Here is a 15,353-nt window from a genome sequence, read left to right on the forward strand (position 1 = left end):
CTTCAATCTTCAATTGTAACTATTGATATATGAGTATTTGTATATATTTTTTGATAAGTTGAGCTAACTTTTATCTCAAAAAAGAACTGACTTTTATGATTTTATGATCTTTATAAAAAGGTTATACGAACACTATATTATTTTTATACCATTTGTCCTTAGTAGTTGCAGTGCATACATGTCACGAAAATGAAACTTCTATTTACTTACGTTTTTTAAATAATTTAGGATGGTGTGTTTGTCATTAGCATTGGGGAATGCTAATGCCAAATGTAAGGGATATTTTATTTTATTATTTTATTGTAGCATTGGGGAAAATATTATTTTATTGTGTAGATATATTATTTTAATGAGTAAAATAGGAAAATAAAAGTTTGGGATGCTGGAAGTATTGTATAATAGGATGATATAATTGATAAAATAGCTTTTTAGAATGGTAAAATAAAATAGAGTAGCATTTCTTGATGCTAATGCTCTTAGAAGCTAGTTTTCATAATCTGTTGTTTGAAAGGATTATATGAGAAGGTGATAAAGGTAGAGTGACGGAACTAATCATAGACGAGGGGCAATGCTCTCCTAATATTTTATTTTATTTTTATTTTTTAAATAGTATTATTTAGATATATAAAAATAAAATGATTACCCAATCGTTCCTCCTGTTGTTCATGGTCGCTTCCAAACACCCAAAAAAAAAAAAAAACATGTATAATTAATTATTTATTTATTTATTTATTATATAGACTCATAGTTTATAGGGAATAATATTTTCTTTCTATTTTAGTATAAAAATGTATATTTTATATTTTACGTACTCGCTTTTTAAAATACTTCACACCAGATTATTTATTTTACATTAAATTTTATTAAAATGTCAAATTTTCTTGATTTACTAACTTTTTTTTTTTTTTTTTTTTTACACACAACAACTACCGTTAACTCTTTTCTTTCATGGCTTTTTTCTTCTCCTCTCCATAGGAGCCTTTCCTATCACCTTTTCCTACCACTTTCCTCCNAAAAAAAAAATCATGAAAATCATAAGGTCTACCAATTTGTGTTTTGTTTTTTCCAAACTTACCTAGAACCAACCTCCAAATTACGCTTGCTCACCAAGGACAACAACATAATTCAAAAAGAACTGCAATTCTACAGCCCATAGCTCTGATTTGATTTTACACCAAACTCAGAAAACTCCAAACCTCATCTCACTCACATTTCACATACTTCATTCATTCATTCATTCATCAAAAAAAAATTCCTTCCTAATTTTCTCTAAAATTTCCAAGAACCGTCAAATTTAGTTTTCAAATAATGGGAGGAAATTTAGGGTTCGAGGACACGTTTGAGAAACCAGAAAAGAAAAAAAAAAGAAAAAAAAAAAAGAGAACTATGCGCATATATTATTATTATTATTGTGTAGATAAGAGTGAGAAAATTTGTACCTCCTGGGATCAAGAGTGTGGAGGAGATTGAAGCTCAGCTCCGCCATATTTGGGAGAGAGAGAGAGAGATTAGGGTTTTGGAATGATCTAATGGCAAGTCCTTGAATTTCTGCACATTTGAATGTTTCTTCGTTTTTTGTTTTTTGTTTTTTTTTTGTTTCTCTGTTTCGTTTTCGTGTCAAACTGACTAAAAAGCTTTGGGTGAGCCGTTTCGGTTTTATTTTTACAGTTGTGGATTTTTCAAACGTTTCTGTTTGTTTTGTTTGTTTTTTTAGTCGTTACAGGTGGAGTTTGATGATCACGTGCTTGTTTAGCGGGCTGGGCCTTGCGAGAGAGACAGCGCTTGAGTGTGTTTGGAAATTAGGGGACGCGTGGCGGAAATTTGGAGGGTTTTGGGGTGACTTTTACAAAGGGATTGGGACAGCCGAATTTTTTGTAGCGATGTTAGAAATGGCAATAAGTTTTTGGTCGCAAAAAGTGGTCACAAGTTTTGTCTTTTAATAAATGTTCATGTGGTACGTTTGTTATAATGAATGCACAAGAAAAATTGTGTAAATGATTAGTTCATGAAAAATTGTGTAAATGATTAGTTCATGAAAAATTTCCACCGCATCTCCCACAACCACAATTCACAACCTATACATTAATTGCGATTTTTTTAATAAAAAAAATGGATACTTTTAAGGGTGCAATCTTTTTCACAAATTTTTTTTGGAGACTACTAACATTACTTATTGTAATTGTGACATTAGTTTTATCATAGTATTGGTTATAACACGATCGATCGAGGGTCAACATGGATTAGATGACTTGGGTCACAGATTTGATGTTGTCCTAAGTTTCTTTGATGTTTAACTTAATAATCTCTTATCTTTGGGTTTAATGGATTTTACTTGATGTTTTCTATACTTGTAACTAGGGAAATAATGCAGTTTATACGGTTTTTAGTATGGTTCTTTATTTCTCCATAATTCTTGTCATTTTAGGCATCATGGGTGTTATTGGTGCCATTTAGGAAGCTCACTTCTCTTATGGGAGTGAATCCAAACAATTATTATGTGATCCAAGCATCATGATTGACGATGCATGTTAATTATGTGATTATTATATTAGTGTTGTGATAGTTCATGACCTGAGGAATTTTAGACAATCATTGTCCATATTTACGTGGTATTAAAGATTGTTGATTTATACTAAAAGTCTCGTCACTCAATTGACACATCTGATATTTTTATTGGAAAGATTCAAAGTCATATCTGTCATTGTTCATATTTGTGTGGTATTAAAAATTGCTAATTTATACTAAAATTCTCGTCATTCAATTGACACATCTGATATTTCTATGGAAAATATTCAAAGTCAAATCTCTCATCTTCAATCTTCAATTGTAACTATTGATATATGAGTATTTGTATATATTTTTTGATAAGTTGAGCTAACTTTTATCTCAAAAAAGAACTGACTTTTATGATTTTATGATCTTTATAAAAAGGTTATACGAACACTATATTATTTTTATACCATTTGTCCTTAGTAGTTGCAGTGCATACATGTCACGAAAATGAAACTTCTATTTACTTACGTTTTTTAAATAATTTAGGATGGTGTGTTTGTCATTAGCATTGGGGAATGCTAATGCCAAATGTAAGGGATATTTTATTTTATTATTTTATTGTAGCATTGGGGAAAATATTATTTTATTGTGTAGATATATTATTTTAATGAGTAAAATAGGAAAATAAAAGTTTGGGATGCTGGAAGTATTGTATAATAGGATGATATAATTGATAAAATAGCTTTTTAGAATGGTAAAATAAAATAGAGTAGCATTTCTTGATGCTAATGCTCTTAGAAGCTAGTTTTCATAATCTGTTGTTTGAAAGGATTATATGAGAAGGTGATAAAGGTAGAGTGACGGAACTAATCATAGACGAGGGGCAATGCTCTCCTAATATTTTATTTTATTTTTATTTTTTTAAATAGTATTATTTAGATATATAAAAATAAAATGATTACCCAATCGTTCCTCCTGTTGTTCATGGTCGCTTCCAAACACCCAAAAAAAAAAAAAAACATGTATAATTATTATAGTATATATATTCATATTATTATATTTTTATGATTTTCATGATTTTTTTTTTTTTTTTTTTTTTTTGTGTGTTGAATTCTTGGTTTTTGTTAATTTTTTTAATGTTTATAGCTTAAGGTTGGGAATTTGGGATTGTAGGTTTTTGGCGTTTGGATATATAAAATTATGAAATTTGTTGTCAACAGGGATGCTTATGGATTTGCTTTGAGACCGCAACACGCACAAAGATATAAAGAGTATGCCAAGATCTACAAGGTATCTGTTATAGAGGTTTATTTTTGTTAATACTAATTAGCCGAAGCTAAGCTTCACACTTCTATGAAACTGGTATTCGTAGATGCACATGCAAAGTGCAATTTGCGAAGAAGTAATTCATTGTAACTATCTGAAACAATATTACATGTTTTGACATCGAAGGTTTTGACAGTAGAGATTCCAATTCCATAATATTTAAATTTCATAATTTTTTGTACTAGATAATTCTACACAAAACATGAGTTTATGGATAGGATAGCAAATGATTTCTAATTAAAAAACCATTTGGTCTGTGTGTTAAGACTTAAGAGAAGAGAGAACGTGTAATTTGACGGAGGGAGTTTCAAAATATTAATCAAATAAAAAGTTATTAATTGGTGTAACATTAACACTAAGTGTAACTTGATGCTGACCCATAGAGGATTCATTTTTCTTCGTAGGAACATCTACAAATGTGATGACTTTTGTTCTAGTAATAAATAGACATTATCTGTTCTTCCATGGGGAGGAGCTGTTTGTGATTGTTTGAGCAACTCGCATACTAGCCTATTAGGGTTATGAACTTAAAATCTATTTTCTAAGATTTTTGAAATAAATAGAGCACACGGGGTGTTTTAACCACACACGCGTATATAAAGTACACTCATATATATATATATATATGTATGTATGTATGTATGTATGTATATTGTGGGAATATGAGATCTGATAAATCATTTCCATTTTCAATGTGAAATTTATCCTTTACCATATATGCTCCATTAAAGCAGATATTTTTTTTTTTTTTTTAAGTTTTTATTTTGATAGTTAAAAATTTATCGTCAAAAAATAGAAAGAAAGTGATAGTAACAGGTTAGTAAGTCCAGCTTAGAGATATATTTATGGTATCAGGAGGAGGAAGGGGAAAGATCAGATAAGTGGAAGGAATTCCTTGAACGACTTGCAATATCTGATCAACCGTGCTCTTCTGACGAGGAATATAAAGAGACATTACAGGTTGAAGCTACTGAGTGCAAAGTAGAGAGTGTTTTAGAGAGTGAGGAAAGTGATGATTCAAGTGGTAGGAAGTCAATCTCTGATGGTTCGAAGGAAAGAGATCTTGAAAAGGAGGTGCATCATTCAAAAGAAAAAAAAACCCATGAGGTCCAAACATGGGCTCAGATAAGACCATCACTTGGTGCCATTGAGATTATGATGAGTTCTCGAATTCTGACGAGCAAGGATATGATAGATGGGCAGAAAACTATAAGCGGGGATCATCTTCCATCTATAGAAGAGGCAAAATCCCCAGGAGGGGCTTCTGAAGAAGAATTTGATGAAGACGTTTATGTTAATGCCACATCGGATGACAATGCGAATGCTGCCGGGACAGTAACTGCAGAAGTTGATGAGGTCTCTCCCAAAAATTTATTTCCTTTGAAAGAAGAAGTGGAGTTCCTAGTCCGTGGGGGAGTTCCCAAAGATCTCAGGGGAGAGGTATAGTTAACATTGATGAGTTCATTCATTCTCCATAACAATGTTCATGAAGAAGTGCAGTGTTTCCTACAATATTGCCATTACAGGTTTGGCAAGCCTTTGTAGGTGTAAAGACACGGAGGGTGGAGAGATATTACCAGAATTTGCTGGCACAAGAAGCTAATGATGGGGAACACAAGGATCATGAGGACTCATCTGGTGTACCCAAGAAATGGAAAAGGCAGATTGAGAAGGTCATTAGATGCATGCGCCTTGGACTTTATTTCAATTTGTAGGTGCTACTTCTTTTGCTGTGTGTTGCACTTTGGGTTTCTCCCTAGGCTAACTTTTTTATTTTCTCTTTGCAGGACATACCACGAACGTTCCCAGGTCATCCTGCTTTAGATGACAATGGTAGGAATTCCTTGAGGCGTCTGCTTTTCGCATATGCTCGACATAACCCCTCTGTTGGGTACTGTCAGGTAAAAGAATCATAAATAGTTCCTACTTTGTGAGTTTGCTTCTATGAAAATTCTTGCTTTCAAACATGCACCAGTTTACATAAACGTCTTTTCCATGAGGCAGAATGAAGCCCAAATCCCATGCTCTGTCATGAGTAAGATTTTTTGATAATGTTGCAAAAGCCCCTTCTTGGCTCATAGTAAAGAACATGAGCTTATGATCAAATAGTAAAGAACATCTGATTGATATGAAATTTGACATGTGAATTAAGAACAAATAAAACGTGTAATTCAACAATAGGATTTCAAAATATTAGATTAATAAAAAGCTATAAAGTGGTGTAATATTAAGTATTAACAAAGAGTTACACCAGCTATAAATCTAACCTAACCTAAACATATATTCTTGTGTGTGTGTGTGTGTGTGTACCTATATCTGTTCACACCCACACGCCACAAATTTGTATGTTAAGAATTTTCAAAAAAAATTACTGTGTATTTTCAAAAGGTTCCCTGCCCCTTCCCTCAAACATCCAAAAAAAAAAATAGTAAAGGAAAAACTGCTGAGGCGTTTGTTTCCTGACATGACATTTTGAAATTCTCTTGAGACATTCTTGTAAGAACTCTTATTTTAAGTTCATTTAAATAAATTTTACTATAATGCTCTTTTGTCTGTTGATAAGTGTTAATGATCTTATCCTTGTGGTTAATCATGGTTATTGTTATTGTTGTTCTTTCACATTAGCATCAAATTACATGCAGGCAATGAATTTCTTTGCTGGTTTACTGCTTCTTTTGATGCCTGAGGAGAATGCCTTTTGGTAAGTTTGATTGAGATTATGCTGTAATAGGATTTCTGAATGGGGCATTATTTGTGATTGAGGCACAACCTTTCTGTTATTGGGCTCATATAATTTTTTGTTTTTGTAATTGACTTAATAAAGTTGCATCCTCGTTAAACATGACTGCACTGTAAAATCATTCTTTTCACAAACAGCAGACATGAGAATACTTGGGTTAACTATAGAACTGATTTTGTTTTTGTTGAAAGACGAGAATAAAATAATTTAGAGAAGTGGAAGTAGGAAAGAGAAAACACAAGGGTTAAGTGGTTCAACCTAACGGCCTATGTCCACAAGATAAATCCCTAGGAGCTACACATTGAATGTATTCTCAATTGTTGATTACAATGAACCCTAGTAGGGTATATATAAGAGCTAGGGTTAGGCCTACATGGGCTTACAATATATTGGGCCTCTTGGGCCATTATGTTAACATAAACCCAAAATCTTTATTAGTTTTCATGGAACCTTTCAGGACTTTGGTAGGCATTATTGATGATTATTTTGGTGGCTACTATACAGAGGAAATGATTGAATCCCAGGTGAAAATTTCACCCTAGTTTTTTGCATTTTTTTTAATTGCATCCTGATTTATAATTTTCTATGTTCATTTGGACAATGATAGATCTAGTATTCAAAAAGTAGTTTTCAATTATGTTTAAATGATCTCTTCTGCTTTATCAGGTGGACCAACTTGTGTTTGAGGAACTGATGCGTGAAAGATTTCCTAAATTGGGTTTGTCAATTTTAAACATATGCTATTTTTGTCATTCTCTTTTGTGATTCTTTTCATTAAATGAAGCAGTGTGAGCAGTTTTTTATTCCACTTATGCTTCTGGTGCAGTTAATCATCTGGATTACTTGGGAGTGCAGGTAGCATGGATATCTGGACCCTGGTTCTTATCCATTTTTGTGAATATGCTTCCCTGGGAAAGTGGTGAGGTTTATGTGGTGTGTGTAAACAAGATTTATTTAACTTTTTGGCAATCATACATGCTTATCTTTTTATGGGTTATTACTTTCCCTACAGTTTTTCGAGTTTGGGATGTTCTTCTATTCGAAGGAAATCGGGTTATGCTGTTTCGAACAGCACTTGCTTTAATGGAGTTATATGGTACTAGGATGTGTGTGTGATTTGTGTAAAGTTGCATGTGAGGATTTCAACTTTATCACTGTTTTTTGGTGTTTAAAGTAATGTAATTTTTTTGTATGTAATTTCCTGTAGGTCCTGCTTTAGTTACAACTAAAGATGCTGGGGATGCAATTACTTTGTTGCAATCCCTTGCTGGCTCTACATTTGATAGTAGTCAGCTCGTTTTGACTGCTTGTATGGGTTTTTTGGCTGTAAATGAGGCTAGATTGCAAGAACTGAGAACAAAACATCGGCCAGCTGTACTAGTAGTAGTGGAAGAAAGATCAAAAAGGGGTCGAGTTTGGAAGGATTCTAAAGGGCTTGCATCTAAACTGTATAGTTTTAAGCATGATCCTGTATCACTAATAGAAGAAAAGAAATCCACTGGAGGTGATAATCTTGCAGATGAAGATAAATCTCCTTTAAACGGGACCACTAATTTGGATGAATTGTTTAATAGCCTAAGTGTTGAGTCAGAATTAGATTCTCTACCTGATCTTCAAGAACAGGTAGCTTTCTCTCATTTTCTTTTCTATACATAGTGCTTGTTTGATTTTTGAATTCCATGCATGTACTAGACACTATGTTGTTGATTTATTAATCTTGTGAGGTCCATCAGAAAACAGATGTTATTTTAGTCTTCTTCCACCTTGTCCATTTTGACATCATTCTGGATATTGGTGACTGGCCTTGTTGGATCGATTATGTTTAGCCTTCTCTCTTTCTCTCTCAATCAAATTATACAGAAGATCATTTAAGTTGTTGGTAGAAGCTTTTTTTTTTGGTTAGGCACTTAGCAAAATTTTTCACTTGAGGCAATCCAATTCTGTTTGGTCCTAAATTTTCCTCATTTAAAATATATCTTATTAGAGTGTTTAAGACCACTGCTGAAGATTTTCAAATGCAAACCTAAAATAACTGGGTTTGCTTTGGCCTTGCCTTGAGTAAGTTCATTGTTTATCTGCCAGGGGGAAATATCATTGTTAAACCCCAGAATGAAGAGAAAAGGGGAAAAAGAACTCAGAATTGACTCTTGATGTGAATTTTTTTTTTAAATGATAATTCACTCTGCCACCATCCTTGTTATAATTTTTATTCCCCATCTTTCACCTCCAAATTTTGATGATGGTTGTACGTTTTATGCTCGTCTTTAGTAGTTATATATAATCTTTAGAATCTTTGTGGATATATGTGAGTCAAGTCATCTCAACAATGTAAAACTACACTTGCAACACGCATAAAAATTTAAATGTAATTCTTTGACTTTCAAAGTTCTTTTACATAATTTCCAATGAGCTCTAGCTCAAATGGGCACTTCCTCCTCCCACAATTATGGGGTTAAGTTTGAGATTGTGTGTTGGAGACTGCTAACTACATGAGTAACTTACCAATGGAAAAATTATTTTAAATAATTTTATTATAATCAGTCATCTTCTAATCATTTAACTTTATTACATCCTTTTCTCATTCTATAAATTCTTTTGGATAAGTAGTTTTTTTTTTTTTTTTAAATAATTCAATAGTTACAATTATGGGGAATTTGAACCGTAGATGCCTATGTTGGAAATACCAGGAGATGCCAGTTGAACTACAATGCTTTAGGCAAAATAACTAATAAACTACAACAATATCAGAGCATAAGTACATTTTTAACTCTATTACTTCCTTGTTTCATTCATAAATTTCATTGGATTGAAACTTTACTCCGCAATTACAGTATTTACAAATGTGCTTCCTTTGTGGACCAAAACAGTTGGCATAATACCTTTTTTAGATATTCAATAAATGTGGTATATTTTATGTTATTGTTTATTGAAGGATTTGTAATGTTAGTTATGAAGTTTATCTTCCTAGAAAATTGTACCAAATTATTGAAGATTTGTAGATTATCCATTGTCAATTCAAGCATTTAATATATGACTCCTTGGTCTGCTTTGATATCTTTGATATCAGTTCCCAATCTTTTTGTGGCTTAATTCCACAACTTAATAGGCTTAAATGAATTTTTATTCTTATGATTACTCTGCAGTTTTTAGCCAGAACATTTCAGTGCATGTTATCTTGCAAGCTTTGCAATTTCCAGTCATACTATCTGATTTTATTGTAAATGCATTTCACTTGTTACTATTTGACAAATACGACCAATCCCTTCACAACTCCTTTTAAAGTTCAATCATTAACAGCTTATGTGCAGGTGGTTTGGTTGAAGGTCGAATTGTGCAAGTTGCTGGAGGAGAAAAGAGCAGCTGTCCTCAGGTTAGAACCATGTAGTTTCTGCATCTTTCTAGTAAAAATGAAAGATGTGTTAAAAGATAAATAAATAAATTACTAATTTAGTACATGGGGTAGGAGGCCAGCCAAGTCCAGTGTTACTTCTGCCCTTATTTGGTCTACTTATCTTATCCACTCTGCATCCATCTACCCAGAATGCATTGATTGAAATTTCCTTACTCAGAGAACTTTGTGTATTTAACCTTCTCAATGCTTTTGCTTTCTTTGCATATTATTTTTCCTTTTTCTGCCCTTATAATTGTGAAACTTCACAAAGTCAACTCTATGTCCAATTCTCTAACTATTTTTATCTAAAGAGTTGCTCAGTGACAACTTCTGATACTAAGATTAATCGGTATCTATAAAACTCTATAGATGGCAATCAGTTTTCAAAACATTGATGATTCTTATAATGATATATAAATATGTTGAATATGGCTTACAAAAACAATCATGTAATTTACTTTTGTGGATTCTTTTCCAGGGCTGAAGAGCTGGAAACAGCACTTATGGAGATGGTCAAACAAGATAATCGAAGGGAATTGAGTGCAAGGGTATGTTAAAGTTTATTTAGAAGATTATAAGTAGTTTTGTCTGCTTATTATACCAGATTGAAAAATATATATGTGCTGTTATAGCTTTAAAATACATGAATTGGGGTTTCCTCTCTCTCTCTCTCTCTCTCTCTCTCTCACACACACACACACACACACACACACAGATTTGGTTTTTTCCCTTAAACTCTGTTGGATCCTTTATATAAATTTTATAAATTTTCTGCAGTTAATGTGATAAATAGCCTCTCTAAAGCATTTTATGTGTCAATGCTTTATTTATTTATTGTCAATACTTTCCAAGAGAGTGGATACTTTCTGTTTCTCTAAAATCCTGCAAGTATTATATGTGATCTTTAGCTCAAATGACACTTCCTCTCATAAATATGGAGTGTTGAGGGTAGGTTTATGAGTTTAAGATCTACTCATTATTTTCTTTTTGAGAAATTTAGTGATGGCAATGATGCAGGGCAAGGCTGGATCATGGTTGCCTGCAAGGGAGTTTCCCTGCCCCTTGGCGCCTCATCCCACACATAATTTAATATATACAATAATATGAAGATTGATATTGAATAACTAAAACCAAATCTTTTCCAAGCAATAATACTCAATAATACAAAGCAACCACTCATTCACACCAAAGTCAAAAATTCATCCCCACCACACCTGGTGGTCAGGGCAAAGATGTTGCCCTGTCCCCACCCCTTCACCTGTTTGGGGCAGGCCATCCATACTCGCAACTTGCTACGAATTAGTGTCTTAGATCCATGAAGCAGAAAATGCTTAATGTGTACTACTGTACTGATGGAGATGAAAGAACAGTTGCTTTATATAAGTAAAACAACAACAACAAAGCCTTAGTCCCAATTATTTGTGGTTGGCTACACATCCTGGACAAATTAGTTTGTGTTGGCCACATGTATTCTAGTGGCTTTATATTAGTATAAGATCATTACATGGGAACCGGATCAGTCTCCAAGTACAATAAGTTCCCTCTTCCATAAACTCTTTGTCAGCCATTTTGCTTGTAATAGAGTGACTAAATTTTGTGCTGGTTGTCAACCATCTTGCTTACAAGGTTTAAGTATTTTTATATTATCCTGCAGGTTGAGCTGTTGGAGCAAGAGTTAGCAGAGCTAAAGCAAGCCCTTGCAGACAAGAGAGAACAAGAAACTGCAATGCTGCAGGTCTAGTTATTCCAGATGTTTATTCTCCAAAGAATGATGTATACTTTGTGTGTGAGTCCCATAGAAATTTTTAATTACTTTTAGATGCTATAGGTTCTCATGCGGGTAGAGCAAGAGCAAAGGGTTACTGAAGATGCTCGAATAAGTGCGGAGCGAGATGCAGCTGCCCAGAGATATGCGGTTCATGTGCTTCAGGTTCTTTCTGATCTTTGATGTGTCCTGGTTATTATAGATCATAGTAGAGTCTATGGAGTTGTGGAAAGACAAAAGTAGTCTAAGAGTTTTAAGTCACACGTCTGAGGTAGGCTCATCTGCTCATGAATCAAATGAACTTAGGTGGCAGATTAACATGCCAGTTTTAATTTTTACATTTGAAAAACCATGTAAACAACCTATCCATCATTCCTTTGAAGCATTCTTTTAACTTCTTTTCTCAATTACATTGAGAGGCATTCTCTTCACTAAGGCTATGATCTCAATAATGGTTTTTTTTTTCAATCTCTCTCATAGTAATATAAAGCCATATTGTTCTTTTTCAATCTCTCATGTAAACCCATATCAATATATGAACTCTAATGAGATTTGGTCTTTGTCTGACTTAACATGATGGTGATTGTTGCTAGATACAAAATCCTTCTCAATGTTTTCCTCAATTCAGCCAGTTGATGGAGCTTCTCCTATAATCCTTTTGAGTACTATAAATTTTAATCAACTTGTTCAATGATGATGCTTGATCTTGATCGGGCTCATTTCACATGGTTGTTTCTTTGGCTCTCAATATTTTGCTCCAAATCATTGTGTTATCTTACCTACCATCTTATAAATAGCCCCTCTGCTATCAAATAAAGTGATAAAAATACAACTAAGGTATTAACTCTTATCATTTGAGGGGCTTTGTAACCTCTTATTGTTACCTTTTATTTGTGGGTATAATAATCTTGAGGCATACTATATTTGTCACCATGTGTCTCTACTTTTTACTCACAACTAGAATGAAGTTTGTTGTTTTATGAATTCTAGCACTTCTACTTCTGTCATGTAGTCTGTTCTAAATATAATAAACTTATGGCAAATGAATGGTTCTAGAAAAAAGTAGTTTTAATCATTCTGGTTATTCATCTTCTTATCCTGAACCAACATCAAATTAAAGATCTCACAAAACAACTATATTTAACTTTCTAGTTTTGTATTACATGATGATTACACTTAAATCTCAACACGATGATATATATGCAGGAAAGATATGAGAAGGCTTTGGCTTCAGTTGCTGAGATGGAAAAGAGGGTGGTTGTTGCAGAATCAATGTTGGAGGCTACCCTGCAATACGAATCTGGCCAATCGAAAGCACATGCTTCTCCACGGTACATGAGAATTCTCTTGACATCAAATTTCTGTTTCATATTCAGTTTAATCCATGTGTAGTCAAGATCTTTTGATTGTTGATGTTGATGATTAACAAAACTCCTCAACTAACATCCTGAAAATCCTTGGTTGGTCCTTTGAAAATTTTGGGTATGCGGTCCTCCTGGATGTAAATAACAATTCTTTAGTCTGACAAAGTGAATCAGCAGGTGTTCAGCTCTTTGTTCCATTAACATAATGATCCTTTCCTATTATGGCCTTCAATCTTCTAACTTTTGGTGGATGGACAAAGGTAAATGCCATTGTCTTAGATTAACTGACACAGATAGCACCTTTGCCAAGAGTTTTGTGGCTCAATGGCATTACAGGGAGAATTGGGGTTCAAATGCCCCTCCCCCACTTGTTGTAAGTAAAGAAGGGGCGGAAAAAGAGAGAGTATAAGCAAAGAGAGATGAATGAAGGTGGGAGTTCTTCTTTCAAATCTGATTTTTGAAGCATGGGAATTATCAGGTCACAAGGTTGTCAACTTGATATATTCTTTCATATCTGCTCTGTGATAAATGTGTTGTATGTGCCTTAAGAAAATTTTCAAAATATATGATCAATAGTCAGTAAGTATCAAATGCAGTTATAAGTGTTTATCAATCCATTGTTTCTGTTGAGGCAAATACTTCTAGATGATTATAAAGGTAGCTGCTTTTGTAGGTCCACTCGTAATCAAGACACTCCCACAAGAAAGACAGGTCTATTGTCATTTGGACTTGGTTGGCGTGATAGAAACAAGGTAAAACATTTGCACTTTGCCTGTTTCAAGAGCTGGTATTTCATTTTTCTGTCATTCAGTCTCCAATGGAACAATGGTGACTGAAACATTGTTGCTAGATATACTCCAAAACAGTCATCAATGGGTCATAAGACAGTTCGAAAAGTATTTCTTTTTCTGTCATTCAGTTTCAAGAGCCAGTTTTCAGTTTTCTATTTTTGACCATCTATGCATTAAGTAGATTACGAAAAGTGAAGTTTTACGGTCCTTAATTGTTTTGATACTTCCAAGTTGGCATTGCTCTCTTCTTAAGTTCACTTTAAGCTATTCTGATACACCTATATGTGCTTGGTATTGTTTATAAATCATGTCAACTTATATGCATTCCTTTAACAGGGCAAACCAACCGATGTTAAGGAGTCCAATTTAAGTCATTCCCCCAATGAGGGAATGGACCCAAGCTCTTCAGAGAAAGAAACGAAAAACGAGCAGAAGGAAACTTAGTGGGGAATTGAAGTGGTAGACTCAATGCAAGGACTTTCTTATAATGAGCTCCTAATGCCCATGTTCTTAATTGTTGTCCTGTTTAGTCACTATCGTTCCTTTTGTAATCATCCATGGGAATTGGAGTGTGAAGGGCTATCTATCTGTACCATTGTCAATTTGAATTGATACATCAATTCCATTTTTTTTTTTTCCTCCCTCACCTAGTCTCTTTAAGTGTACAGAAAATAATTAGATTCATTTTTATTAGAACAGTTATTTTTAATAAAACATCATCACCGTCCTAGAAAGAGACTTTGTTTAAGTCAAATATTTGCATCGATGGCTTCCTTTTGCTTGCTATGTCTTTACCTGAAAAATAGAAATAAATGCACCAACCTCAATCAAAGTATTATTTTTCATGTCTAAAGAAAGGATCCTTCAATTAGTTTGATGAACTAGAAATTGTTTAAAAAGATTATTTGCAAGGTGCCACCGGGGGGGTAACCCATCTACTGATCCACTTCTAGCACGCATTTGGGAAACCCTTTTCAAGAGCCTTGGTGTGTAAGTCATAAATGGAGCAACATCACTTTTGCATTAATAACTACTGTCACCAACTCGCTGCCACCACCAAAGCGCCAAGCCTCCACCGGTAAGAGATGGTTGTTTATGGGGTTAGGGAGAAATGGTTGTCGAAGGTGAGAGAAGCAAGAGTGTTTGTGACGGTAGAGAAAAATAGAAAGAACCAAATAATAGAAATTAAAAAAGGGGAAGAAGATGAAGAGAGGACACAAATTGACAAGCTGTTAATTTTCCTTATCATTGGATTAAATCAATGGTTACAATTAAAAATATTACACCCGTGGTAGTCCCAGATTCACGGATACCATAGAACACTCATTTTAAGTTAAAAATAAAAATAAATTTATCTCTCTCTGGGGGATCCACTACTACCAATTCTTATCACTATCCTCTTTGTTCTAGGAGAACAGGGGGGGCCTGGTGGGCTCGTTGGACTTGCTGTGTCAAAGCTGTGACAACATCAGCAATGACTGGC

At 33.8% G+C, this 15,353-nt stretch overlaps 1 protein-coding gene across 5 annotated transcripts; it reads left to right on the forward strand.

The window, feature by feature from the left end:
- Positions 1–3,676: 3,676 nt before the first annotated feature.
- On the forward strand, positions 3,677–14,618 carry LOC112005306 (uncharacterized). 5 transcript variants are annotated; one of them, XR_010625114.1, is made up of 17 exons: positions 3,677–3,783; positions 4,675–5,259; positions 5,346–5,492; positions 5,607–5,720; positions 6,462–6,520; positions 7,017–7,083; positions 7,226–7,277; positions 7,386–7,478; positions 7,572–7,655; positions 7,767–8,182; positions 9,868–9,929; positions 10,429–10,498; positions 11,605–11,685; positions 11,779–11,880; positions 12,922–13,046; positions 13,390–13,565; positions 13,753–13,837. XR_010625114.1 is itself a non-coding variant. In XM_024037547.2 (17 exons), exons 1-17 carry the CDS (start codon positions 3,694–3,696, stop codon positions 14,312–14,314), a joined length of 2,334 nt encoding a protein of 777 aa, XP_023893315.2. In that variant the 5' UTR covers positions 3,677–3,693; the 3' UTR covers positions 14,315–14,618. The 5 variants fall into 5 exon arrangements, 2 of the variants coding, with proteins under 2 accessions (XP_023893315.2, XP_023893316.2); XR_010625115.1 differs by having other exon boundaries at positions 13,390–13,508; XR_010625116.1 differs by having other exon boundaries at positions 13,390–13,557; positions 13,753–13,831.
- Positions 14,619–15,353: the final 735 nt, after the last annotated feature.

This window comes from Quercus suber, unplaced genomic scaffold (genome assembly GCF_002906115.3).
Source record: "Quercus suber isolate HL8 unplaced genomic scaffold, Cork oak 2.0 scaffold_530, whole genome shotgun sequence".
NCBI lineage: Eukaryota > Viridiplantae > Streptophyta > Magnoliopsida > Fagales > Fagaceae > Quercus > Quercus suber.

Coding starts and splice junctions, on each gene's coding strand:
- LOC112005306 (XM_024037547.2), top strand. CDS start 3,694: ATGAAATTTGTTGTCAACAGGGATGCTTATGGATTTGCTTTGAGACCG. Junction 5,260..5,345: donor CCAAAGATCTCAGGGGAGAG/GTATAGTTAACA, acceptor TTGCCATTACAG/GTTTGGCAAGCCTTTGTAGG. Junction 13,832..14,206: donor GTTGGCGTGATAGAAACAAG/GTAAAACATTTG, acceptor TTCCTTTAACAG/GGCAAACCAACCGATGTTAA.